General features: G+C 46.6%; 1 protein-coding gene across 10 annotated transcripts in view; it reads right to left on the reverse strand.

The window, feature by feature from the left end:
• Positions 1 to 26,792, reverse strand: part of spg21 (SPG21 abhydrolase domain containing, maspardin) — a 107,296-nt gene that overhangs the window by 72,626 nt on the left and 7,878 nt on the right. For 5 of the 10 annotated variants that reach the window (XM_059639225.1, XM_059639224.1, XM_059639227.1 and 2 more), the window contains exons 2-3: positions 5,747 to 5,793; positions 3,212 to 3,322 (exon numbers count right to left, since the gene is read on the reverse strand). Coding sequence is in view for 1 of the 10 variants with exons in the window: in XM_048563133.2 (XP_048419090.1) it covers positions 3,216 to 3,218 (3 nt within the window). In the remaining 9 variants the exon portion in view is untranslated. Of the gene's footprint in view, positions 1 to 2,538; positions 2,671 to 3,211; positions 3,323 to 5,746; positions 5,794 to 13,521; positions 13,677 to 26,792 lie in introns of those variants that run through there. The other 5 variants (XM_048563133.2, XM_048563129.2, XM_048563130.2 and 2 more) reach the window with 4 other exon arrangements.

Genomic DNA, 26,792 nt, shown 5'->3' on the forward strand with positions numbered 1-26,792 from the left:
CACACCCATGCTGACTGAAAGTCCACTCCCAGAATGCAAACAAGCAATGTCTTAGCACCCTCTGGGGAGTGTTTGGGGTTTTTTTTTGCCTGAATTGTTCCAGTTTCCAGAATTAATTCTTCCTCCGCTACTGGCGAAGGAATTGGTAAATTGGTGAGTATCTGGAAAGCGATTAAGGTTTATTTTACTTCTAAGGCTTGAAATAGTATATTTTAAATGAGATGAGTGGAAAGCAGAAACATTTATGGATAGGGAGGCCTACTAGCAGTGATGCCTACTTACAGTGAAGTTACAAACCAGTATTATGGGAATGCAGGAAAAGCAGCTGATTTGTGAATTTGTCTAGTCCTCAAAGAAAGAATAAAAGTCTTTGGTTAATGTTAGGTCTCTAGATTTTGTTCTCTTTTCTTAACAATAGTTTGTTCAGTAGGAGATTCACATTGCTGTACGATAAATTAATTACAATAAAACTGTGAGGAGAGTAGTAGATTCTTCAAGTGTAAAAAGGAGGGATATTATTCATAGGTTAGATTAAATAATGGTATGACAAGTGATAAAATGTAACTGCTGTATGTGGGAACTGCTATCACCAAGACGATTGACAGCAAAGTGAGTATTTACAGCTTGAAGGATTGTTGGATCAGAACTGAGCAGCTGCAGTCTGAATTGCAGACGTTATGCCACATTGAGTTGAAGTACCTGAACATTTTACTCCAGGAATTAGTCATACTGCTCAGAAGACGCTATTCAAACCTGGCCTGTTATCAGGGACAGAGGGTAATGACTGCAGATGAGGCAGGGGTAGGATTCAAGGAGACTCAGCCGACACAACTGCTGAACAGTTTTAGTTCTTGCAAGCTGTGCGGAAAGGAAAAGATGAACAAACTGACAACACAAAGTAAAGGGAGCCATTTAGGTAGGGGTGCAGAAATAAGACCATGGATAGTGGCAGCAGACAGTATAAGCTAGAGGATAGACACTGTTCTCTATATCCAAAAGTGTGAATTCTGAAGTCTGCAATGCCTGATGGGTACCAAGTATAAGCTCATTTCATCAGAGCTGGCGAGTTACTTGGAGTGGAAGGGTGGGGTCCAGTTGTGGTTTACATTGCTAGGAACAAAGTTCATTCAACTAGAAATGGAGAATCCGCTGAAAGATTTTGAACAATTAAGAGCTAATTTGAAAATCAAAACCTCCAATCTCAAGAATTATAAACTATCATGGCAAATTATCATAGGGTAAATAAAAGTCAAGTTACATGCATGGTTATAAACTTGGTGAGAGGGTAATGGGTTTTAGTTTGTGGGCCACTGGTACCAGCACTGGGTAGAAGGGAGTTGTTCCAGTGGGTCCGGCTTCACCTAAACTGTACTGGACGAGCATCGTGGCAAACTGAACGCTAGCGTAGCACTGAGGGTTTTAGAATCATAGAATCCCTACAGTGTGGAAGCAGGGCATTTGTCCCACAGAATCCACACTGACCTGCTAAAGAGTATCCCATCCAGACCTACCCCACAATCCTGCATTTCCATGGCTAATCCATCTAGCTGAGGCAACCTTGGACACCACGGGCAATTTAGTATGGCTAATCCACCTAACCTGCACATCTTTGGCCTGTGGAAGGAAACCCATGCAGACATGGAGAGAACATGCAAACTCCACACAGACAGCCACCCGAGGGTGGAATCGAATCCGGGTCCCCAGTGCTGTGAGGCAGCAGTGCTAACCACTGAGCCACCTTGCCACCCGTAAACTAAACAGGATTCTAAAGAGGCTGTAGAACGTGACTGGTAGAGAATCAAATCTTTTTCTCCCAGAGGGTATTTTTCTTAATTCATTCATAGGATGTGGGTGCTGACTGGCCATCATTTAGTGCCCATCCTTAGTTGCTTTAGCAAAGGTGCTGGTGAGCTGTCTTCTTCAACTGCTGCAGTCCACATGCTGTAAGGGAGGAATTCCAGGATTTTGACCCAGTGACAGTGAAGGAACAGCAATATTCTTCCAAGTCAGGATGGTGAGTGGCCTGTTGGGGGACTTGCAACCAGCAATGTTCCCACGTAGATGGTAAGGATCTGAAACTCACAGCCTGAGAGAGGTAGAAACCCTTAACTCATTTAACAGCTATCTGAAAACACACCATAAGTTCTCAAAATTCCAGGCATATGGACCAAGAGCTGGGGCCCTCTTGTGGCACAGTGCTAATGTCCCTACCATTGAACCAAGGGACCTGAGTTCAAGTTCCACCTGTTTCAGAAGTGTGTAACAAATCTCTAAACAGATTGATTAGAAAATTGGTCAAACAAAAAGGACTAAGTGCTGGAAAATATGATATTTAGGAAAACACAGTACTGAAGAGGGAAGAAATTAGAGAGGAGACGTGACCACACAACTAGGAACACAACAGAAAGAAGTATAGTGCTCAAGGCATAGAAAAAACAAAAAGCAAGAAAGGGACATAAAAAGGTTCAGATCCTGAGTGGCAGCTAAAATGCAACATGAAGGGAAATTCAGGCAACATGAAAGTGAGATGCCTCTTACTTGCAATGAGAATAAAGCACAATTTAACAGGAGACCTCAATCCAAATGCCTAGTGGAATGAAATTGACTTGTAGATACATTTGAAGCAATTCATGTCCAGCTTCAAAGGCAGTAGGGGAGGACAAGAAACAACTGTAAGAAAGGAAGAGCACAGCATCAGAGTGGGTGCAGTTACCACATTCAAAAGACACTTAGGTAAATACATGAATAGGAAAGGTTTGGATGGACATGAACCAGGTGCAGGCAGGTGGGGGTGGTTTAGTTTAGGGTTATGTTCAGCATGGACTGGTTGGGCCAAAGGGTCTGTTTCCGTGCTGTATGACTCTATAGTCAAGTCCTCAAATTGCCAAAATTACATGAAAATTCAACCATAATCCAGAGGTTTGTCTGAGGTTAATACTGAATTTGGTGATGGATTCAGTAGAACAATGGGACAAACAAATAAGTAGCAAAACATGATGAGAACCAGCAGAAAGAGACCACAACTCATTAGGCACAACCAAAATTCCTAAAGGAATAATAATAATGAGCATGTGTTAGGCATCCATTTGCAACCATGCTGGGGCACCAACAACGTCACAGAAGGATATCAGCAACTACACCACATCATAGTACTATGAACATTAAATTATTTTATCTATTCTTAAAACATGATTTTTTTAAAAAGACATACCAACCATAGACTCCCAGCTAGTTTATCTCCCAACAATCGAATAATTTATCCACAGTGGTAACTGCACTCTCTCAGCATATTGTGCACTAGAGGACACAAAAGCTTGTATACCTGTAAAGATAGCACATTAAAGGTCATTTTTTAACGTCAAACTGGGCTCAAAATGAAAATACTCCATCGTGATTTTACTGGCATCACAAAATATACAGGCTTGCTGTAGTGTTCCAGCAAAACTCAGCACAAGCTGGAAGAAAAATACCTCATTTTCCACCTGGGGACCCTGCAGCCTTCCGGACTCAATATTGAGTTCAATAATTTTAGGGCCGAAACTCTCCCATGTCGAAGCCTCCTGCCCCACACACCAGGCCTTAGATTAGATTCCCTACAGTGTGGAAACAGGCTCTTCGGCCCAACAAGTCCACTCCGCCCATTGCAGCATTCCGCCCAGACCCATCCCCCTATAACCCACACACCCCTGAACACTATGGGCAATTTAGCATGGCCAATCCACCTAAACTGCACATCTTTGGACAGTGGGAGGAAACCGGAGCACCCGGAGGAAACCCACGCAGACACGAGGAGAATGCGCAAACTCCACACAGACCGTCACCCGAGGTGGGAATTGAACCCGGGTCCCTGGTGCTGTGAGGCTGCAGTGCTAACCACTGAGCCACCGTGCCGCCCCTGCCTTGTTATCACATAGTCTGCCATTACAGACTATCTGTTATAAGTCACTAACAGTCCCCATTAACACTATGTACCCTCCCAGTCAGATCATTATCCACTCTTGTCTGTCCAACTGTTCTTCTCTCTCTTTGAGCTCTATCCCTACCCTATCATTTACTCCATACTCCCTGCCCCCAAGCTATCTTTAGCGTATAAACTGAAATTTTCCTAGCTATCATTAGTTCTGAGAAAGGGTCACAGGGCCCGAAACATTAACTCTGATTTCTTTTCAAAGATTGTACCTTTTGAGCTTTTACAGCAACTTTTGTTTTTGTTCACAAAATATACATTTTTCTCCATGCAGGTTCTGACATATTTAAGACAATAAAAAAATTGGAAAAGGAGTAGGTCGTTTGACCCCTCAAGCTTGTCCCACCATTCAATAGGATTGCAGTGGAATTGACATTCCTTACATCCATCTTCCTGCCCTTTCCCCATAACCCTCAGTTCCCCTATTAGTCAAGAATCCATCAAACTATCTCAGCCTTAAATATATACAAGCACACTACCCTTCAGCTCTCTGTGCCACTGAGTTCCAAAAGCACTCAATCCTTAGAGAAGAAATTCTTCCTCATCTCAGTCTTTAATGGCCCCTCTTTAATCTGAGATTACACCCTCCAGTCCTAGACTCTCCCATGAGAGGAAATATCCTCTCAGCATTTACCTTATACAGGATTCTTAAGGAATTTATGTTTCAATGAGATCACCTTTCATTCTTCTAGACACCAATGGGTAGAGTCCCAACAGCCTCCAATCGATAAAAGGAACCAAAGCTGCTCTCACCAGCACCTTGTACAACTGCAGCAAGAGTCTTCCCTAATATTACAGTCCAAACCCCTTGAAATAAGGGCCAAGCTTCCAAGAGTCTTCCTGATTACCCGCTGTACCTGTGTGCTAGCTGTGTTTTGTGCACAAGTACCTTTAAATCCTTTTGTGTTGCAGCTTTTCTCCATTTAATAATAGTTCTCCTTTCCACCTCATATTTTCTCATATAATACTCCATTTATCGACATTTTGGCCACTTACTTAACCTATATAACTCTCTGTAAACCGTTTGTATCCCTCTAGCAGCTTGAACATTGGCAGTTTTCCAATCCTCTGGTACTTCTCCAGAATCCAATCATTTGGATAGCTACTTCTTTGTGAAAAGAAAATCTTCACCTGTTTGACCAGATTGTGTGCGCCATTTTACTTGCATTGCCAACAAATACAAGAACTTATATTTAAATACAATTACACAATACAGTTGGCAATCATCCTGTGTTCTTTGAAATAGCTACTTTAGGTCTTTCCACATAGCTCTGCTAATTTGTCCTTTCCAAATGTTCATCTTTTTGAAAGTTTTTAAGATTAGATCTGCTCCCACCACCTTTTCAGGAAGTGCATTCCAGAGCATAACTCACTAAATTAAAAAAATTTTTAAAAAACACACTAGTTTCCTCCAATTCTTTGCCAATTGCCATTTACCAATGTCCTCTGATTATTGACCCTCATGTCACAAGAATGAATTAATGCATGATGCTGATTCTGAACACCTCAAAATCTCTCCTTAACAGACTTCCTGATGTTATCATCTTGTGGTTTGAGGGAGCTAGGCAGTAGAAATTTATAGCCATGTTTCTCATATTATAACAGTGACTATACTAGTGAGTTTTGAGAAGATTTGTAGCTCAGGTTGAGGTTCTGGATGTGAGTTTGCTCGCTGAGCTGGAAGGTTAGTTTTCAGACATTTCGTCACTTTTTTTTATTTGAAAAAATATACTTTATTCATAAGATGTACAAAAAAATAAAACATATTTATACACCTACCCAGTCATGCAAGCCGCTCCGGGTTATGTAGGGGGTATGTACACCAACTAAAGGAAAAAAACAAAGAAGAAAAAATAACAAAGCAAAGAAAATACCCCGGCAGTCGTCACCCCGCACAGTTCCAGTTAGCCCCCTGACCAGTTGGGGAAGGCGCCAGCTGGGCCCAGTTACCAGATAGGGCCCTTTTCTCTATTCTGGACGAGGGGTTTCATACCGTGGTCTTTCCCCACCGCGCCTTGGTGGCGGCTGCCCAAGCTTTAGCGCATCCCTCAGCACATAGTCCTGGACCTTGGAGTGCGCCAGTCTGCAACATTCGGTCGGGGTCAGTTCTTTCAGCTGGCAGACCAGCAAGTTGCGGGCAGACCAAAGAGCGTCTTTCACCGCATTGATGGTCCTCCAGGTGCAGTTGATGTTGGTCTCGGTGTGCGGCCCGGGAAACAGCCCGTAGAGCACGGAGTCCCGCGTCACGGAGCTGCTCGGGACGAACCTCAACAAATACCCCTGCATCCCCCTCCAGACCTCCTACGCATAGGCACAGTCCAGAAGGAGGTGATCGACATTCTCGTCCGCCCCGCAGCCACCTCGATGGCAGCGTGCGGTGGCGTAGAGATTCCGGGCATGCGTAAAGAATCTCACTGGTAGAGCGCCTCTCACCGCCAGCCAAGCAATGTCCTTGTGCTTGTTTGAAAGTTCTGGCGACGAGGCATTCTGCCAAATGACTTTGGCAGTCTGCGTGGGGAACCACATGACAGGATCCACCCTCTCCTTTTCCCGAAGTGTCTCAAGGATACTACGTGCTGACCACTGCCTGACGGCCTTGTGGTCAAAGGTGTTTCGTTTCAAAAATTTCTCCACAAAGGACAGGTGGTACGGGACAGTCCAACTACTCGGAGCGTTCTGCAGCAACGAGGCCAGGCCCATCCTTTGAAACACCGGGGACAGGTAGAACCTCAGTAAGTAGTGACACTTGGTGTTTGCGTACTGAGGATCTATGCACAGCTTGATGCAGCCGCACACGAAGGTAGCCGTCAGGGCGAGAGTGACGTTCGGTATGCCCTTTCCCCCATTTTCCAGGTCTTTGTACATGGTGTCCCTACTGACCCGGTCCATCCTCGACCCCCAAATGAAGTGGAAGATGGCCCGGGTGACCGTAGTGGCCCAGGTCCAGGGAATAGGCCAGGCCTGCGCCACATACAACAGTACCGAAAGCCCCTCGCACCTGACAACCAGGTTCTTACCCGCAATGGCGGGGGACCGGGGCATCCACCTGCCCAGCTTCTGCTTCAGTTTGGTGATACGCTCCTCCCAAGTCTTCGTGCACGCCCCAGCTCCACCAAACCAAACACCCAGCACCTTCAGGTAGTCTGTCCTGACGGTGAAGGGGATGAAGGAGCGGTCGTCCCAGTTCCCGAAGAACATGACCTCGCTCTTACCCCTATTGACTTTGGCACCCAAGGCCAGTTCAAACTGGCCGCAAATGTCCAACAGCCCACTCACCGACCGACGATCGGTGCAGAAGACAGCGACGTCGTCCATGTACAGGGAGGTCTTGACCTGAAGGCCTCTACTGCCTTGGATAGTCACGCCCTTCAGGCTCACGTCCTTCCTGATGGATGCAGCGAAGGGCTCCACACAGCACACGAACAAGGCAGGAGAGAGCGGGCAGCCCTGCCTGACTCCAGATCTGACGGGAAAACTGTCCGATTCCCACCCGTTATATCGAGACTGCACTAACGATGTTGGTGTAGAGCAGCTGGATCCAATTGCGGATGCCCTCCCCGAACCCCAATTTGGAGGGGACGTCCCTCATGTAAGCATGAGAGACCCTGTCGAAGGCCTTCTCCTGGTCCAGGCTGACGAGGCAGGTGTCCACCCCCCTGTCCTGCACGTAGGCGATTGTATCCCTGATGATCATGAGGCTCTCAGCGATCTTCCTGCCCGGCACAGCACAGGTTTGGTCAGGGTAAATCACCGACTCCAGGACAGACCTGACTCGGTTGGCTATGATCTTGGCCAGGATTTTGTAGTCCACGTTCAATAGTGAAATGGGACGCCAATTCTTAATTTCTTCCCTCTCCCCCTTCCTCTTGTAAATGAGGGTGATGATGCCCTTCCTCATGGACTTGCACATTTCCCCTGCCCGAAGCGCACTATCGTACACCTCAAGCAGGTCCTGGCCGACCAGGTCCCACAGAGCGGAATACAGCTCGACCGGTAAGGCATCGCTCCCGGGAGTCTTATTCCTCTCCAAGGACTTGAGGGCTCTGGTCAGCTCGTCCAGGGATATCGGCCGGTCCAGCCACTCCCTCGTGCCGTCGTCTAAGACCTCCGTGATAGACGAGAGGAACGACTCGGAGGCCGTGCTGTCCGTGGGCTTCGTGTCGTACAGTCCGGCATAGAAGGATCTGCTGATCCTCAAAATGTCGGGCCGAGACGACGTCACTGAGCCGTCGTCCTCCTTCAGCTGGCTAAGCACAGGGCTCTCTTTGTGCACCTTCTGAAAGAAGAAATGCGAGCACGTCTCGTCCTGCTCCACGGAGCGGACTCTGAGCCGGAAGATTATCCTGGAGGCCTCCGCGGCGAAGAGCGAGGCTTGCTGGCCCCTCACCTCGCGGAGGTCCTCCGTGACATCGACCCCCATCAACTGCAGAAGGAGCAGTTCTGCACCCTTTTCTGGAGTCGCGACAGCTTTCCCCGCCTCTCTCTCGCCTTCCGAACACCCTTGAGGACAAGGAACCTCTTGATGTTCTCCTTCACTGTCTCCCACCAGTTGCCCAGAGACTCAAAGAGGGGTTTCACGGTTCTCCAACCAGCGTACTCCCTCTTAAGCTCCTCGGGTTCTCTGGGTCAACAGAGTTGTGTTGAGCTTCCACGTCCCCTTGCCGGCCGGCTGGTTGTCCTGTAAGTGACAGTCAGCTAGCAGGAGGCAGTAGTCAGAGAAGAACATCGGCTCGACGGCGTTGGACCTGACCGAGAACACCCGTGACACAAACAGGAAGTCTATCCTTGAGCAAATAGACCTGTCCAGCCGCGACCAGGTGTACCTCCGTTGCGCTCCGTCTGCAGGGGTGCTCAAGACGTCGAGCAGCTTGGCGTCCTTCACCGTGCCCATCAGGAATCTGGACGTGACGTCCAGTTGACTCCCCCCACCCGATCTTCCATCTGCATCGATGATGCAGTTGAAGACTCTGCATAGGATGACCGGCCTGGATGTAGCCAGCAGGGGTGGAAGCCGCTGCAGGACGGCCAACCGCTCACTCCGTACCGCTGGGGCGTACACGTTGATCAGCCTCAGGGGAGCGTTCCTGTAGGTGACATCAGCCACTAGGCGGCGCCCCCCCACCACCTCCTGAACTTGAGAGATGGTGAAGTCGCACCCCCGCAGCAGAATAGCCAGGCCCGAGGAGCGACAGTCGTTACCCCCAGACCAGATCGAAGGCCCACAGGTCCAGGCGCCGGACCATTTCCCGTACCTGCTGAGGTGCGATATCCCGCACTCCTGTAGAAACAGGAGGTCGATCTTGACGGTGGTCAGGTAGGCCAACGTGGACACACATCTTGCGGTGGACTTGACACTGCGCACATTAATGCTCGCAACTCGTACCCCCATTGTGGGCAGTGACCGCAGTACCCTCCCCAAGTCCAAGGTCCAGCCCCTCTATCTGTCCCTTCATGCCCATTGCTCGGGCTAACTGCTGGACGCTCTCCGGGCTCAGGAAACTGTCCGTGCTGCCTTCCGGGTGGCATCCCCCCGTCGGGGGTACGGAGGCAGGAGAGTCCGGCTCTGGATCAGGCTGGGGACGCGCTGTTTCCTCCTTCCCGCCTGGAAGTTCCGGGGGGCCCTCCAGTGCCCCAGCGGCACGTGACTGGGTGTCAGAGGGAGCCTCAGGACGCCTTCCGTCACCTGGAAGCGTGGTGCTGCTTTCCTTCTCCCTTAAGATCTTTAGCTTCTGCTTCGGGCGGGCCCTCTCCGAATCTCCCTCGTCAGAGGAGCTCTTATCGCCCCCCTGTAGCTGCCTCTTCCCGCCTGATGGTTGAGGTTCCTGGGCCCGCCAACGCACCTTCCTCCTCGCTTTCCGGACTGTCGTCCAATCCCTTGGGTCGTCTGCCGCTGCCTCCATCGACTCCGGGTTGTCGGGGGGGGGGGGGAGCGGAGCCTGCAGGGGCGCTTGGCTGGCCTCAGGCCCATCCTGCGGGGCTGGGCCCTCCTGCACGGGCTGGCCCTCCTGCACATTAGTGGGGTCCTTGCAGGGCCCTGGTGCCTTCCTCTCCTCCAGGGGGTCTGGCCCCGCATTGCCCCTGCCGGCGACCTGGGCGTAGGTGGTCCCCCGCCGCGGGCATGCCCTATAGAGGTGGCCCGCTTCCCCACAAACGTTGCAGCTTTTTTCTTGTGGGCAATTCTTTGCAAGGTGTCCCTCCTCCCTGCAGTTCCTGCAGATGGTGGCTTTGCAGTCACCGCCACGTGACCTGACCTACCACAGGCATGGCTGACTTTAGGTTGCCCTGTGTAGGTCAGGTAGCCCTTGCTCCCGCCGATCGCGAAGCTGGACGGTGGGTGTACGATGTTCCCGTCCGCACCCATACTCAGCGTCACCTCAACTTGCCTCTTACTGGTCCAGATGCCAAAGGGGTCCATGATGTCAGTTAGGTCCCCTTCCACCTTCACGTACCTTCCAAGGAAAGTCAGGACATCATCTGCTGGCACATGCGGGTTGTACATGTGTACAGTTACCATACTGTTCCTCTGTGCTGGCATCACGAACAGCGGGACAGCGGTCAATACGGAGAGGGGGCCCTCACCTCCTTTCTCCTTGAAAACCTCCAGGAAGCGCTCACAAAGCTTGGTACTCCTGAAGGTCACATCGTAAAAATCTCCTCCGGGGAAATCCTGCAGGCAGTAAATGTCCGCAGCAGCGAACCCACAACAGTCCAACAGGACCCTCTTCACGAAGAAGGTGCGGTCCACAGGTGCACCTTCATCCACCTTCTTCACGGAAACACGGATGGTGTTCCGGACCCCCTGACCTGGGGCACGAGCACTTGCCGCAGCCATCGTTGCAGGTTGGCTGCTCCCCTGAACCAGCGTTAGGCCGAAGCCAGCATTAAGATCCACTGGTTGCAAGGGTGCACAGCCAACCCGACGTCTTCCTTCCACCTCCAACACAGCGCTCTCCTCCTCTTGGTCCACAAGAGAGTGGGTCTTTATTTTGTTCCAGATGTAAGCTGGTTCACTGAGCTTGCCAGTTTGTTCCCAGACGTTTCGTCACCATTCTAGGTAACATCATCAGTGAGCCTCCGACGAAGCGCTGGTGTTATGTCCCGCCTTCTATTTATCTGGTTAGGTTTCCTTGGGTTGATGTCATTTCCTGTGTTGGTGATGTCATTTCCTGTTCTTCTTCTCAGGGGATGGTAGATTGGCTCCAAATCAATGTGTTTGTTGATGGAGTTCCGGTTGGAGTGCCATGCTTCTAGGAATTCTCGTGCATGTCTCTGTTTGGCTTGTCCAAGGATGGATGTGTTGTCCCAATCAAAGTGGTGTCCTTCCTCATCTGTGTGTAAGGATATGAGTGACAGTGGGTCATGTCGTTTTGTGGCTAGTTGATGTTCATGTATCCTGGTGGCTAGCTTTCTGCCTGTTTGTCCAATGTAGTGTTTGTCACAGTTCTTGCAAGGTATTTTGTAGATGACGTTTGTTTTGTTTGTTGTCTGTATAGGGTCTTGTAAGTTCATTAGCTGCTGTTTTAGTGTGTTGGTAGGTTTGTGGGCTACCCTGATGCCAACTAGCCACAAAACGACATGACCCACGATCACTCCTATCCTTACACACAGATGAGGAAGGACACCACTTTGATTGGGACAACACATCCATCCTAGGACAAGCCAAACAGAGACATGCATGAGAATTCCTAGAAGCATGGCATTCCAACCGGAACTCCATCAACAAACACATTGACTTGGAGCCAATCTACCATCCCCTGAGAAAAAGAACAGGAAATGACATCACCAATGCAAGAAATGACATCACCAACCCAAGGAAACCTAACCAGATAAATAGAAAGTGGGACATAACAACAACACTTCACCGGAGGCTCACTGATGATGTTACCTAGAATGGTGACGAAACGTCTGAAAACTAACCTTCCAGCTCAGCGAGCAAACTCACATCCAGTGACTATAATTATGTGAGAAGCAGCACAAAACTGAGAGAGAAATCCTACTGGTTCTCACTTTCCATTCACCATCCTCCATTTACAAAAGATCATCAGTTGCTATTCCCGCTGTGTCCAGCAGAACACCACTGCCAAACATATATTCCCCACCATTCCCTCGTCAGCATTCTGCCGGGACCATTCCCTCCGAGACATCCTGATCTAGTCCTCCTCCATTCCCAATACTTCCCAACACTCCCAGAGCAGCTTCCAACTGCCTGACTATCCAAGACCTCAGGTACACCTTCCAGGTGAGGCACCAATTTACCTTTCATTCAAGAAGGCAGCGCACCACCACCTTCAAGGACAACTAGGGATGAGCAATAAATTCCAGCGATACCCACATTCCACAAGTGAATTAAAAAATCTTGCTTGCTGTATTTGCTGTTCAAAAGGTGGTCTCCTGTACACTGGGGAGATGGAATACAGGCTGGGTGACCACTTTGCATATCTTACATCTCTGCCCATAAAAGAACAGGTCTAGGCTCACAATTGCCTGCCACTTCAACACACCACCATGTTCCTATGCAAACATTTATCTCGTACTGCTGTATTGCTCCGTGGGGCTCAATCAAGATGGAGGAATAACACACATCTTCCACCTAGGTATCTTACAGCCTTCAAGACTCAACACTGAGTTTAACAATTCCAGAATGTGAAACCCTCCTCTATGTTCTTCGTCTCCCCTACACACACACCTTAGGACCTGTCTTGCATGGGTTGCTCTCAGCACTGCCAAGCCATTTTCAACTATTTAACTTCTTGTCAGCATATTACTTATTTGTCTCTTTCTCAGTTTCGCAGCAATCTCTGTTTGCCTATCCTTTTATTCTCTCTGTCTAGGCCCTGTCTCCATGCAGTCTATTCACTCGCTCCATCCAACCATCAACACAAGTACTACTCTTTCCCAACTGCTTTTAGTTCTGATGAAGGAACACCAAGCTCAAAGTCGGTTTTCCTCTGTGTGGATGCTGCCAGAGCTGCTGAGTTTCTCCAGCAATTTCTGTTTTTGTTTCTGTTCTATAGGTTAGTGTAAAGACAACATGCCAAGTGTTGTAAACTCTCTCCTGAAATCCTGTTTTCACATGAAGTACATGGAAACCTGGACGTTTCTCTGAATATTTCCAGTGACCTAATAAAACCCCCAGTAATAGACCAAACTCTCAATGACTTGATATCAAATAGTCATTTAATAGTGCAGATCTTCAAGTACTACAACTTTCATCTTACATTAAAGGCATTTCACACAAATACCAATTCAAGGAGAAAGCCAACAATTACGAGGAGAGTTTACAAAAAAACATCGACAGGTTAAGTGAGTTAATTAAGCTACTCCAGTTGCTGCATCTTTGCCCACTCAGGTAACCATCAACATAGCTTTGTAAAACTTCCTTGTGCTCTCTTCACAACTTGCTTTCTTACCCATCTTTATATCAGCAACAAATTCCACAAGCACCCATTTCATTCAACTAATTTGTGCAAACTGTGGTTGACATCCCACCACTCATCCCTGTGACAGACCACTTCTTATACCTTGCCAGCTTGAAAAGATCTCTTCATGCTTACCGTATCTCCTATTCGCCAGTCAATCCTCTATCCCACGCAAATGCAACCCTGTACACCAGCAGCTTTTATTTTCTGCAATAGTCTTTGATGTTATTAAATACCTTCTGGAAATCTGCATATAGTAGTCAGCGGTTCCTCTTTATCATTATTATCATTTGTGGGTCTCTAAAACCAGAAATAGTACAGGTAGACGGAGGATAAACTTGAACAGGAATACATTATCGTGCGTTTTCTCAGCTCCACAGTCAGTTTCAAACTACCCCCTTCCCCTCACCAACCCCCAAAACCACCATTGCTCCTGGCTCTGGTTCACTTGATCTGCTCCTTTAAAGAGGCAGCATTAATCTAACTGGATACATGACACTCCTCCCTCTTTATTTCAATTTTCTCGCAACAATATATCTATGTACACATCTGACAATTATATCTATTATACACGCACTGTAGCTATATATTTCATCAGGTATATTTACAAAAAAAGAAATGAAAACCGTAAAGAAAAGAAAACCATTCCGTAGTCTACATTGACATCTCGGGAGATGGCAATTCCTAGAAATCTGTCTGCATGTCTCAGAACCTTTTCTTGTATAGCCTCCGGGGTTTCAGAGCTCCTTTATTCCTCAGATACGATCCTCTCTGATTGGCTGTTGTGACATCGCTGTTGTCTCCCTACACTAGGGATGGCCAACCCTGACTCGCAGACACGACTCCATCAACAATTACTGGTCTTATCTGGGCTGGCTCAGTATTCTGAAGGACGACCCCTCATTGGTGAGGTGCAGCAAGCAGGTGGTCTGCGCATCTCTTCCAGACTAGTTCATTGCTGTCTGTACCATATATGACAATGGTCCTGTTTGAGCCACCAGCTCTGCTGGCATCGATTTTTCCCCAAGGCATATAATTCCGGGCCAACACAGTCTCTCCTCCTTGAAACTTTCGACCTTGAGGTTCCCACCCTTCTGACCATCTGCCCTTCTCGATTTGACTCCACTACTTCTCTGGTCTCTTTTGGCCACAGGAAGGTAAACATGGTTCTCAGCTGGCTGCAGAACATTAAAGGTCCGCAACAAGCACTGGGTCGTCATGTGTGCGGTGTTCCTATAGATGCTGAGGAAATTCAGTTGTCATTCTAGCAAACACCTGCTTCAAGGTTCAAACAAATCTTTTTGCATGACCATTTATCACAGGGTGATAAGGAGCTGATCTCAAATGTGTAACTCAGTGAGTTTCCAGGTACCTCTCAAATGCATGCATCACAGACTGTGGGCAGTTATTACTGTTCAGGATTCCTGAACGTGGCAAATATTTCATCCAATTGCTTGTGTTGCATATTGTTGCTTCTGCTGATACTGACTTTATGGCCACCACCTTGGGCTACTTGGAGTGGGCATCCACAAACACTAATAATATTAATAATAACACTAATAATAATAAAAATCTACTGGTCCCACAAAAGTCTACTGCCATGGTGATTGAGGTCATTCGCAAGGGTGATGAGTGACAGCAGGATTTGCATGATCCCGTATTCTCCAAAGTAGCTCCTAGCTATTTCTTTCATTTGCACCACATCTGGGTGTCCTTACAGCACTTATTCCAGCACCTCTCTTCTTAACAACTTAACTCTTTTCTCACATTAAACACAGATGTGATACAGACCACTCCCACCTCCTAGATGGGTGGGGGCATATTTTTGGGCAGCTTCTATGACAAGTCCTTCCTCTCAGGGCTAAGTCCACCAGTAGGCAAATGACTGAGTCATTCTGGATAGCATGACTTGCTGACATTGGTATCTTGTCTTCCTGGGAAAAGTACATGATTTTCAGATTCCAGTCAGGAATATCCTCATTTTGCAGCAGTGTTAACCTTGACATAGCACCTGCACTGGCTTGCTTCTCCAACTGTCAGTATCTGATTTCATAAGTAGACTGTCAGCCAATATCCATCTCTGCAGGCATGCAGCGCCATTGAAGGAATTACCATATATGGGCTAAAAATGGAGGTTAGCATTCTGTGGTCTGTCCAGCAGCATGATGCGCTTGCCGTAAAGGAAATGGGTGAACTCCTTAACAGCAAACATGATGCCCAATCCTTTCTTTTCCATTTGGGCAAACTTCCCCTCAATCTTTGTTTGCAACCTCAGTGCAAACACAATGGCTCTTTCTTTTCCATTCAGCAAGATGTGTGGCAGAACAGCACCGACTCTGCAAGGTAAGGCATCACATGCCAACTGCAGTGCCAACTTCGGGTCAAAATGAGTCAATACTTTCAACCTTTTTAGGGCTTGCTTTACCTCCCAGTAAGCCTAATCACATTCCTGGGTCATTTCCACAGCCACCCTTTTCCTAGCAAGCAATCCAATATCAGACAGAATCCACAGAATCCCTACAGCATGGAAACAGGCTATTTGGCCCAACAACTCTGTGCTTGGAGTTCAGGTGCACAGTTCTCTGAAAATGGAATCACAGGTAGACAAGGCAGTCAAGAAGGCTTTTGGGACATTGGTCTTCATCGGTCAGGGCAGTGAGTACAGAAGTTGGGAAGTTATGTTGCAGTTGTACAGGACGTTGGTGAGGCCACGCTTGAAGCTTTGCGTACAGTTTTGTTCAACTTGCTATGGCAAGGATGTTACAGAACAAAGAACATAGAACATTACAGCACAGTACAGGCCCTTCAGCCCTCGATCTTGCGCCGACCTGTCATGCCGATCTCAAGCCCATCTAACCTACACTATTCCACGTACGTCCATATGCTTGTCCAATGACGACTTAAATGTACTTAAAGTTGGCGAATCTACTACCGTTGCAGGCGAAGTGTTCCATTCCCTTACTACTCTCTGAGTAAAGAAACTACCTCTGACATCTGTCCTATATCTTTCACCCCTCAAATTAAAGCTATGCCCCCTCGTGCTTGCCGTCACCATCCTAGGAAAAAGGCTCTCCCTATCCACCCTATCGAACCCTCTGATTATCTTAAATGTCTCAATTAAGTCACCTCTCAACCTTCTTCTCTCTAACGAAAACAGCCTCAAGTTCCTCAGCCTTTCCTCCTAAGACCTTCCGTCCTTACCAGGCAACATCCTAGTAAATCTCCTCTGCACCCTTTCCAAAGCTTCCACATCCTTCTTATAATGCGGTGACCAGAACTGTACGCAATACTCCAAGTGCGGCCACACCAGAGTTTTGTACAGCTGCAGCATAACCTCTTGGTTCCGGAACTATTCCCTCTATTAATAAAAGCTAAAACACTGTATGCCTCCTTAACAGCCCTGTCAACCTGGGTGGCAACTTTCAAGGATCTGTGTACATGGACACCGAGATCTCTCTGCTCATCTACACTACCAAGAATCTTACCATTAGCCCAGTACTTTGCCTTCTGGTTACTCCTACCAAAGTGCATCACCTCACATTTGTCCGCATTAAACTCCATTTGCCACCTCTCAGCCCAGCTCTGCAGCTTATCTATGTCTTTCTGTAACCTACACCATCCTTCGTCACTATCCACAACTCCACCGGCCTTAGTGTCGTCTGCAAATTTACTAACCCATCCTTCTACACCCTCATCCAGGTCATTTATAAAAATGACAAACAGCAGTGGACCCAACACCGACCCTTGCGGTACACCACTAGTAACTGGACTCCCGGATGAACATTTCCCATCAACCACCACCCTCTGTCTTCTTTCAGCAGGCCAATTTCTGATCCAAACTGCTATATCTCCCACAATCCCATTCCTCCGCATTTTGTACTATAGCCTACTGTGGGGAACCTTATCGAATGCCTTGCTGAAATCCATATACACCACATCAACCATGTGCATGTCTAAACACTTCTTCAATGTTATGAGGTATCTGCCTCTACCACTCTTACATACAATGAGTTCTAGAATCCCACCACGTGCTGGGTGAAAACATTTTTCCCTCACATCCTGTCTAAATTTCCTGCTCCTTATCCTAAATCTATGCTCCTTAGTCACTGATTCCTCCAACAAGGGAATACGTTCATTCCTGACTAAGCCCCTAATAATTTTATACATCTCAAACATGTCCCCTTTCAGTCTCCACTGCTCTAAGATAAACAACCTGAGTCTACCCAGCAACTTCTGTGTTGGAAAAGCCTAGTAGGTCCGGCAGCATCTGTGAAGAAAAGTTAGAGTTAACGTTTCGAGTTCAGTGACCCTTCATCAGAACTGATAAGAGCCCGGAAAGTGTCAGTTTATATGCAGAAAACAGGATGAGGGGAAGGGATAATGAGCAAACAATAGCTGGGGATACAGCCCAAAGAAGCTGAAGAACAGGTGGACAGACAAAGGAGCTGACAACGATCTGGCTAGGAGAGTGAATAGCTATACATAGAGACCGCCAGTGGCCAACAATAGGCAGTATGCAGTTGCAGGCTACGTGATAACATGGCCTCGTGCATACAGTGAGGGCTAGGGCATGGGAGAGTTCACGTCCTAAAATTGGTGAACTGGATATTGAGTCCGGAGGGCTGCAGGATCCCAAGTGGAAAACGACGTGTTGTTCTTCCAGCTTGCACTGGGCTCCTTTGGAACACTATAACAAGTCTGCAATTACACACCATCTATTGTTAGCCACCGGCAGCCTTCACTAACTGCCACTCACTCTCCACGCCAGACCGCATCCAACTCCCCTGTATTAAACAGGATAAAGTGCAGAAGAAATTTACAAGAACGTGGCCAGGACACAAGGGACCGAGTTATATGGAGAGATCAGACAAGCTACGACTTTATTCTTTGGAGCGCAGAAGACTGGAGGGGGATCTTTTCAATCATGAGAGGCATGGATAGGGTGAATGCTCTCAATCTTTCTCCTAGGGTTGGGGAATTGAGGACTAGAGCATTGGTTTCAGGTAAAAGGGGAAAGAATATGGTGGGAAACTGAGCAGCTACCTTTTCACACAGAGTGTGGTAGGCATATGGAATGAGCTGCCAGTGGAAATGGTTAAGGCGGTACATTAACATTTGAAAGGCATTTGGATGAATACATGGATAGAAAAGGTTTAGAAAGATATGGGCCAAGTGCTGGGAAATGGGGTTAGTGTGAATGGACATTTTGGCTGAAGGGCTTTTCTCCATGTTGTACGGCTCTATGACTCTAAGACAACACCAACCCACCAAAGTGCATCCCACCCAGACTCACACTCCCTACCCTATCCCTGTAATCCTGCATTTTTCATGGCCAATCCACCTAGCCTGCACATCTTTGGACTCTACAAGGAAACCGGAACACCCAGAGGAAACCCACGCCAACATAGGGAAAATATGCACACTCCATACAGACTGTTGGCTGGGGGTGGGATTGAACTTGGGTCGCTGACATTGTGAGGCAGCAGTTCTAACCACTGAACCACCATGAAAAAAACCATGATACACAAGATACGAACTTGCCATAGTTATTTACAAGACACAAGAATGATCTCAGTTGAGATGTATTCTCTGGTTTGGGGCCAGATAGCCTCCATCTTCTTGGGTACCTGTCTGGTACAAAGAACAAAGAACAAACAACAAAGAACAAAGAAAATTACAGCACAGGAACAGGCCTTTTGGCCCTCCAAGCCTGTGCTGATCTAGATCCTCTATCTAAATCTGTCACCTATTTTCCAAGGATCTGTATCCCTCTGCTCCCTGCCCATTCATGTATCTGTCTAGATACATCTTAAATGATGCTATCGTGCTCGATTCTATCACTTCCGCTGGCAACACGTTCCAGCACCCACCACCCTCTGCATAAAGAACTTTCCACACATATTACCCGTAAACTTTTTCCCTCTCACTTTGGCACCTCACCATCGATTACATAGTCCAGGTACTTTATGAAGTACTTTTATAAAATCTCACATTTCTCCCATTTTACCTGTAGGCCGTGCTCCTGCAACCTGTTTAGGGTTTCTTTAGGTTTATTAAATGCTTGGTAACTAAAATATTGTTTTAGTTGGCAATCCGCTGAAACTTGTTCCATGGCTCTCGTGAATATAGTCAGTGCTGGCATAGAATCCTATAGTGAGGTAGCAGGCCATTCGGCCCATCACGTCCACAGACACCTCTAAGGAACAGTCCACCCCCTACCCTATTTCTAAAATCCTGCATTTCCCATGGTTCATGCAACTAGCCTGCACACTCATGGGCACTATGGCCAATCTACCTAATTAGCACATCTTTGGATGGTGGGAGAAAACTGGAGCACCCAGAGGAAACTCACACAGACTTAGGAGAATGTGCAAATCCCACACGGACAGTCACTGGAGGGTGGAATCAAACCCGGTCCCTGGTGCTCAATCACTGTGTCTGGCTACTCTGCAGGTTTCTTTGGTTGCACCAGGCACCTGACAATCACCGAGGTCTTACTTTCAACGATAATCATGCTGTGATGCCAAAAGGAAGCCGCTTTAGGTGGAACGGACCCACGTTTCACGGTCAGCAGCAGCAGCTGGGACTCCTTCATGATCCTTATCTGCAAGTAGGCTTGCGACAGAACCATTTTTGAGAATTTCTTTCCCCCAGCCAGTCTGTGTACATCCGTAGTGTAATCTTGGCAGGCCTCAAGGGTTGTTCCTTTAACGTTCCTGATATATTTTAATTCGCAAATCAGCACTTACACCCACTTTCCCCCACACCCCAATAATTTGTGAGGAACCCAGAAATGACCAGCTTCCCTGCATTCCAACAACATGTTTAACCAAAACTCTGCTGACTCTGAGGGTTCTGCTCTCCCACAGACCTGGTTAACTCCTGATCTACTCTCTGGCTGGCAGTATGTACATTTTAGATAACAAAGCGTGGAGCTGGATGAACAAAGCAGGCCAAGCAGCATCTTAGGAGCACAAACGCTAACGTTTCGGGCCTAGACCCTTCATCAGAAAAGGTGGATGGAGAGAGGATTCTGAAATAAATAGGGAGAGGGGAAGGTGAACCGAAGATGGATAGAGGAGAAGATAGGTGGAGAGGACAGTATAGGTGGGGAGGTAGGGAGGGGATAGGTCAGTCCAGGGAGGACAGACAGGTCAAGGGGGCGGGATGAGGTTAGTAGGTAGGAAATAGAGGTGTGGCTTGAGGTGGGAGGAGGGGATAGGTAAGAGGAAGAACAGGTTAGAGAGGCGGGGACAAGAAGGGCTGGTTTTGGGATGCAGTGGGGGGAGGAGAAATTTTGCTTTGTCTTCTGAATTGTCTCCTTTAAACAGCCATTCTCTTGCTCAAGTTGGGCCAGCAATTTCAGGCAATATGGCCCACTCACTTACATGTGCAGCCATGGGCTTAGAGTCCAGCACCTTGTGGCCACTCTTGCCACATTGGCAGCATTCTACAGTTGGGTAGTGCACCCTGCTGAGTTCCACTACTTTACACATCCAGGTGTCGTCATTCAACTGTGCTGGTTTGCTGGTGGCTTGCTCCCATTAAGGTAGCAATTTCAAAAGCTACCTTGAAGTCTAGGTCTCACCTTGTTAGTGGCTTCTGTTGCACGGCTGAATGGTGGAGGACACAAACCAAGGGCACCCAAAAGGCATCTTGGAGGAACCCTCTGAATTCACATTGTCCTTCCAACTTTATTAGGATTATTCCATGGCACAACATCGTGGGCCGAAGGGCCTGTACTGTGCTGTACTCTTCTATGTTCTATGTTCTAACTTCCTTAAGGCAGCCATAAATTAGATGATGGACTCTGCTTTGAGCTGTACCCTTTTATAAAAACAGAAATGGTCCAATCAACAGTGACTTTAATGCAAAATAACTCCCCAGCACTTTGTATAGATCTTGATTTGTCTTCTCTGCAGGTTTCTCTGGTTGCGCAAAGCTCCTTAGAATCATTAGGGTGTTATTCCCAACAGTGCTCAGGAAAATCAGTGCCATTATATCCTTCGCCACTTTGTACACATTAAAATGTTCCACGTACAGAATCCAACCTTCCATTTCTTCATCAAAATGGTTCCAGTGATCCAAACTGGTTTGCCATTTTGTTTTATCCGCCACTTCAGTTTAGCAGTCTTTCGTAGCTCGAATCCCCTTGGTGAACTCACACTGTGTTGACTGCTCTCTCACTGACTGTTAGCGTATCGTATTTCTCTGGTAGACGTAGCCTGTGGTCCCTTGCAAGGCTCTACATGACTTTGGTAAGTTCCCAGGTGAGTACTCATCCCTTCAGCTCTTGCCCGAGTCCCACTGTGTCCACCACTACCCTCGTAACAGTTATCTGCTCAAAGAAGGGGGGGCATACTGGCTCAGTGGTTAGCCCTGTTGATGCACAGCGCCAGGGACCCAAGTTCGATTCCAACCTCAGGTAGCTACCTGTGTGGAGGTTGCACACTCTCCCCGTGTCTACGTGGGTTTCCTCCGGCTTCCTCCCACAGTCAAAAAATGTGCAGGTTAAGAGGATTGGCTTTGCTAAACTGCCTGTAGCATCCAGGGATATGCAGGCTCAGTAGATTAGCCATGGGAAGTACAGAGGTATAACGGTAGAGTCAGAGTGGGATGCTCTTTGCAGGGTCAGTTTGGATCTGTTGGGCTGAATGGCCTGCTTCCACTCTGTCGGGGATCTATGAGCTCTGATAGATTGATCAAATATGACTTCTCTTTCACAAAACCATTACCCTACCTGATTACTTTAAACTTATTCAAGTGCCCTGCTATAACTGCTTTATTAACAGCTTCTTCCAGAGAACAGATAACAACTCAACAAAACAGGTGCCAGCTACTTGCTGGTTCACTTCAAGTTAATATCATGATCAAAAAGTTAACCCACCTGACTTAAAATTTAAACAAAATCTGGCAGTTAACTGTCAATCAGCATTAATGTATGGCAATCTCTTTACCAGAGTGTGCTTACCAAACCATCAGCATTCCCCTCTTACAGAGTAAGAATATTGTTTTCCCCTTGAATTGATATACTTACAAATTGTCCTGATAGGCAAATGAATAGCGTTTACACATTGTTTTTGTCAGCAATACGTAAACCTAAGTTCATTACAATCAGAACTGGTTAATCACCAATTTACAGCCATTAGCAATTCATCTTTGTCAACAAGAAATTCAGCAGAGAGGTCATCACATTTTATCCTTTGCTGTCAGATCCTTGGCCATCAGTAGTTGTTTTACTTTCACTTTGCCTTCTTTTTTAAAAGAATGTCATCTTTCCAGAGACTTCAGTTTTCATGTCGAGTGTATTTGTGTGTTGGCTCGAGGGCATAAAATTATAATAATGCGGCAAGGTGGCTCAGTGGTTAGCACTGCTGCCTCATTGTGCCAGCGACCCGAGTTCAATTCCAGCCTCAGGTGACTGCCTGTGTAGAGTTTGCACATTCTCCTGTGTCTGCATGGGTTACCTTCAAGTGCTCGGGTTTCCTCTAACAATGCAGATATGCAGATTACTTGGACTGGCCCTGCTAAATTGCCCATAGTATCCAGGAATATGTAGGTTAGGTGGATTAGCCATGGGAAGTGTAAGGTTACAGGGATAGAACAGGCGGGTGAATCTGAGTGGGATGCTCTTCGGACTCATTGGGCCAAATGGCCTGTTTCTAGGCTGTAGGGATTCTATGACTCTTCTGCAAATCCACAACACAAAAACCCTGAACTGGCCATTTTGATAAATTGGATCAACAAATTCAAACTAATGGTGCGACTGGCAGAGAAGCCAGATTTTAAGTTGCAACAATAATGCAATTATGTCCTTAAGCAGAGACAAGAACTGTACATGGAATTCTACATGTGTTCTCATCAACAACTTGTACAATTGTCTTAAAACTTTCTGACATTTATTGCAAATTGATTGGAATAGAAAAGGAAACACTCGTAACAATGATGTGATCTGCGTACCAAGGTACACACATCCCACTTTACTAGACTATAAGGCATGATTAATAAATTTGCGGATGATACAAAATTAGGAGGTATCATTGACAGCAAAGAAGGTTGTCAAAAATTACAGAGGGATCTTGATCAGATGGGCAAGTGGGCTGAGGATTGGCAAATGCAATTCAATACAGATAAGCGTGAAGTGTTGCACTTTGGAAAGTCAAAACAAGGCAGGACTTATATAGTAAATGGTAAGGTCCTGAGGAGTGTTGTCGATCAGAGGGGCTGGGAGTACAAGTACATAGTTCGCCAAACATGGAACCATACATGGACTGGGTGGTGAAGACGGCATTTAGCATGCTGGCCTTCATCAGTCGAGGCACTGAGTTAGGAGTTGGGACGTTATGTTACAGTTGTACAAGTTGTTGGTGAGGCTGCACTTGGAGTATTGTGTACAGTTTTGGTCACCCTGTTACAGGAAAGACAAAGTTAAACTGGGAAGTGTGCAAAGAAGATTTATGAGGATGTTGCCAGGACATGCAGGCCTGAGTTATAGGGAGAGTTTGGCCAGGATAGGACTTTATTCCTTGGAATATAGTGGATTGAACGGCGATCTTATTGAGGTTTATAAAAATCATGAGGGGCATTGACAGGATGAATGCATGTAGTCTTTTTCCCAGTGACGGGGAATTGAAAACTAGAGGGCATAGGTTTAAGGTGAGAGGGGATAGATCTAAGAAGGACCTGAGGGGCAACTTCGTCATGCAGAGAATGGTGCGTTTATGGAATGGGCTGCCAAAGAAAGAGGTAGAGGGAGAAACAATAGCAACATTTAAAAAACATTTAGACAGGTACATGGATGGGAAACGTTTAGAGGGATGTGGACCAAACATGGGCAATTGGAACTAGCTGAGTGGGCACTATGATCAGCATGGATCAATTTGGGCTGAAGAGCCTGTTTCCATGCTATATTACTCAATGACTCTTCTGCAATCCCCATTAAAATATAATACTTTTATATCGTTTCAGACAGTGTATAAGCTCATATTTTCTCACACTAAACTCCACATAGCATTTGGTTGTTCACTGATTTAAGCTTACAATTTCCTTTAAACTTAAGGCACTAGCCTTAGACCCACATCCATCACCCTCAAACAGTGCAAATTCAATAATGTTATGATCACCTCTATCTAAAGACTCATTTTCTAAAAAGTGATTAATTAATCTTGTTTTTTGTACACCACTAAAAAATTCTCTCAAAAACACTGAGCTGATCTTCTAGATTACCTTTGCCAATCTGATTCATCCAAACTATTAGTAGATCATTACTCACGGTTATTTTAGTATCTTTTTTATAAGTCCCAATCAATTCTTATTCTGCACTGCAGCACTGTTACTGTTAAGTCACCAATAACTGCCTATCAGGCTTGGCCTCCTTTTTGTTACTTTCTATTATTACCTAGAATAACTCCATCACAGTTCCCTGACTGCCTATCACTCCAAAACACCAAATACCCTTGAACGTTCAAGTCTCAGCACTGATCAATTTGCAGGACTTCAGGTCACATGTTGTTATTTCCATTTGAAACAGGTGTTGGACTGGGGTGGACAAAGTCACAAGTTACACAACACCAGGTTATAGTCCAACAGGTTTATTTGCAATCAGACAAGCATTCACTGCCCAGCCCCTTCATCAAGTGCATTCAGATACAGAACCTTTGGAGTTTGCACATTCTCCTGAGTCTATGTGAGTTTCCTCTGGGTGTTCCGGTTTCCTGCCACAGCCCAAAGATGTGCAGGTTAAGTGGATTGTTAGCTAAATTGCCTGTAGTGTTCAGGGATGTGGAGATTAGGTGGGTTATGGGGGATGGGTTTGGGTGGAATGCTCTGAGGATCAGTGTGGGCTTGTTGGGCCAACACTGTAGGGATTCTATGATGATCTCTTTCATTACTTTTTGTCAAACTCGGGTCTTCACTGGTGTTACACAAGTTTGTACACCACCCCTTCCTACCCCCGAGACCTCATCCCGCCCCCTTGGCCTGTCTGTCCTCCCCACCTATACTCTCCTCTATCCATCTTTGGTCTGCCTCCCCCTCTCTCCCTATTTATTTCAGAACCCTCTCCCCATCCCCCTTTTCAGATGAAGGGTCCAGGCCTGAAATGTCAGCTTTTGTTCTCCTAAGATGTTGCTTGGCCTGCTGTGTTCATCCAGCTCCACACTTTGTTATCTCAGATTCTCTAGCATCTGCAGTTCCCATTATCTCTGATCACACTTAACGCTTTAGTCCTGTTTACCGCATATCAACTTGATCACATCTATGGTAATAAATCACAAGATTTAATGATTAATGTTTCTTTTCTAGCTCTGTGTTCATACAATCCATGCAGAATATTTTTCCTGGTCCGAGACAGGTTTTTGGCTACAAAAACTGATCCTGTTGTACCCGCCTCCACCACTCCTGCAAGTTTCTCTCCAGTCATAAAAAGATACCCCTGGCAGGGCCACTCAGCCTCTCACGATTGCTCTGCCATTTAATAAGATCATGGCAGTTCGGATTGTAACCATAAATCTGCATTTCCTCCCAATTCTGGTAGCCTTTCAACTAACAGGAACCAAAAATCTATCCCCTCCATCACAATAATCAAGGCTCGCTTAAAGGGGCAATTCCCAATTTTATAGCAGTGATTCCTACTTCTAGGTTCTCCCAAAACAGCGAGCATCCCCTCCACATCTATCATATGTCAAGACCCCTTAGGATCATGTGCGTTTTAATTAAGTCATCTCTTAATCTAAAATCCAGTAGATATAAGGCTACCCTAGATAATCTTCATATATTCAGTATTAGTCTGGTAGACCTCTTCTGAATTGCCTCCAACATATATGCATCTTTTCTTAATGAAGGCAACAAATACAAAAAGGACCTGTATAACTGAAACATAATCCCACTAACTTAACCTTCAAACCCTTCACAATATTACTTTGTGTACCTGCATGCTAACATTTAGAACTCTTCTGAACTCAGGCAATATAATCCTAATCAATTCAACTTCTCTGCATACATCAGTCAAACGTATGCTACGTAACTCAACAACCAGCGCCCATGGTTGACCTCCATAATTATGAAGTGCATTGAGAGATCAGTCAAGGCCCAGCCTGCCTCAAACTCTTGAAATTTACCTACAAGTGAAACAGGTCCACAGCTGACACCATTCCCCTAGCCCTACAATCATCCCTGAAACTTCTGGACAACAAGGATACCTACATCATTGTCCTACTCATCAACTACAGCTCTGCCTTCAACACCATAATCCCTACATGACTAGATTAATCTCAAATCCCTGAGGCCTAGGTCTTGCTCCGAACTCTGCAACTGGATCCTCAACTTCCTGACTGCAATCAGTAAAGATTGATAACACACCTCCTCCACGGTAATCCTCAACAAGGATCAGCCCCTCAGTGTACTCC

Source organism: Stegostoma tigrinum, chromosome 33 (assembly GCF_030684315.1).
Source record: "Stegostoma tigrinum isolate sSteTig4 chromosome 33, sSteTig4.hap1, whole genome shotgun sequence".
Classification (NCBI taxonomy): domain Eukaryota; kingdom Metazoa; phylum Chordata; class Chondrichthyes; order Orectolobiformes; family Stegostomatidae; genus Stegostoma; species Stegostoma tigrinum.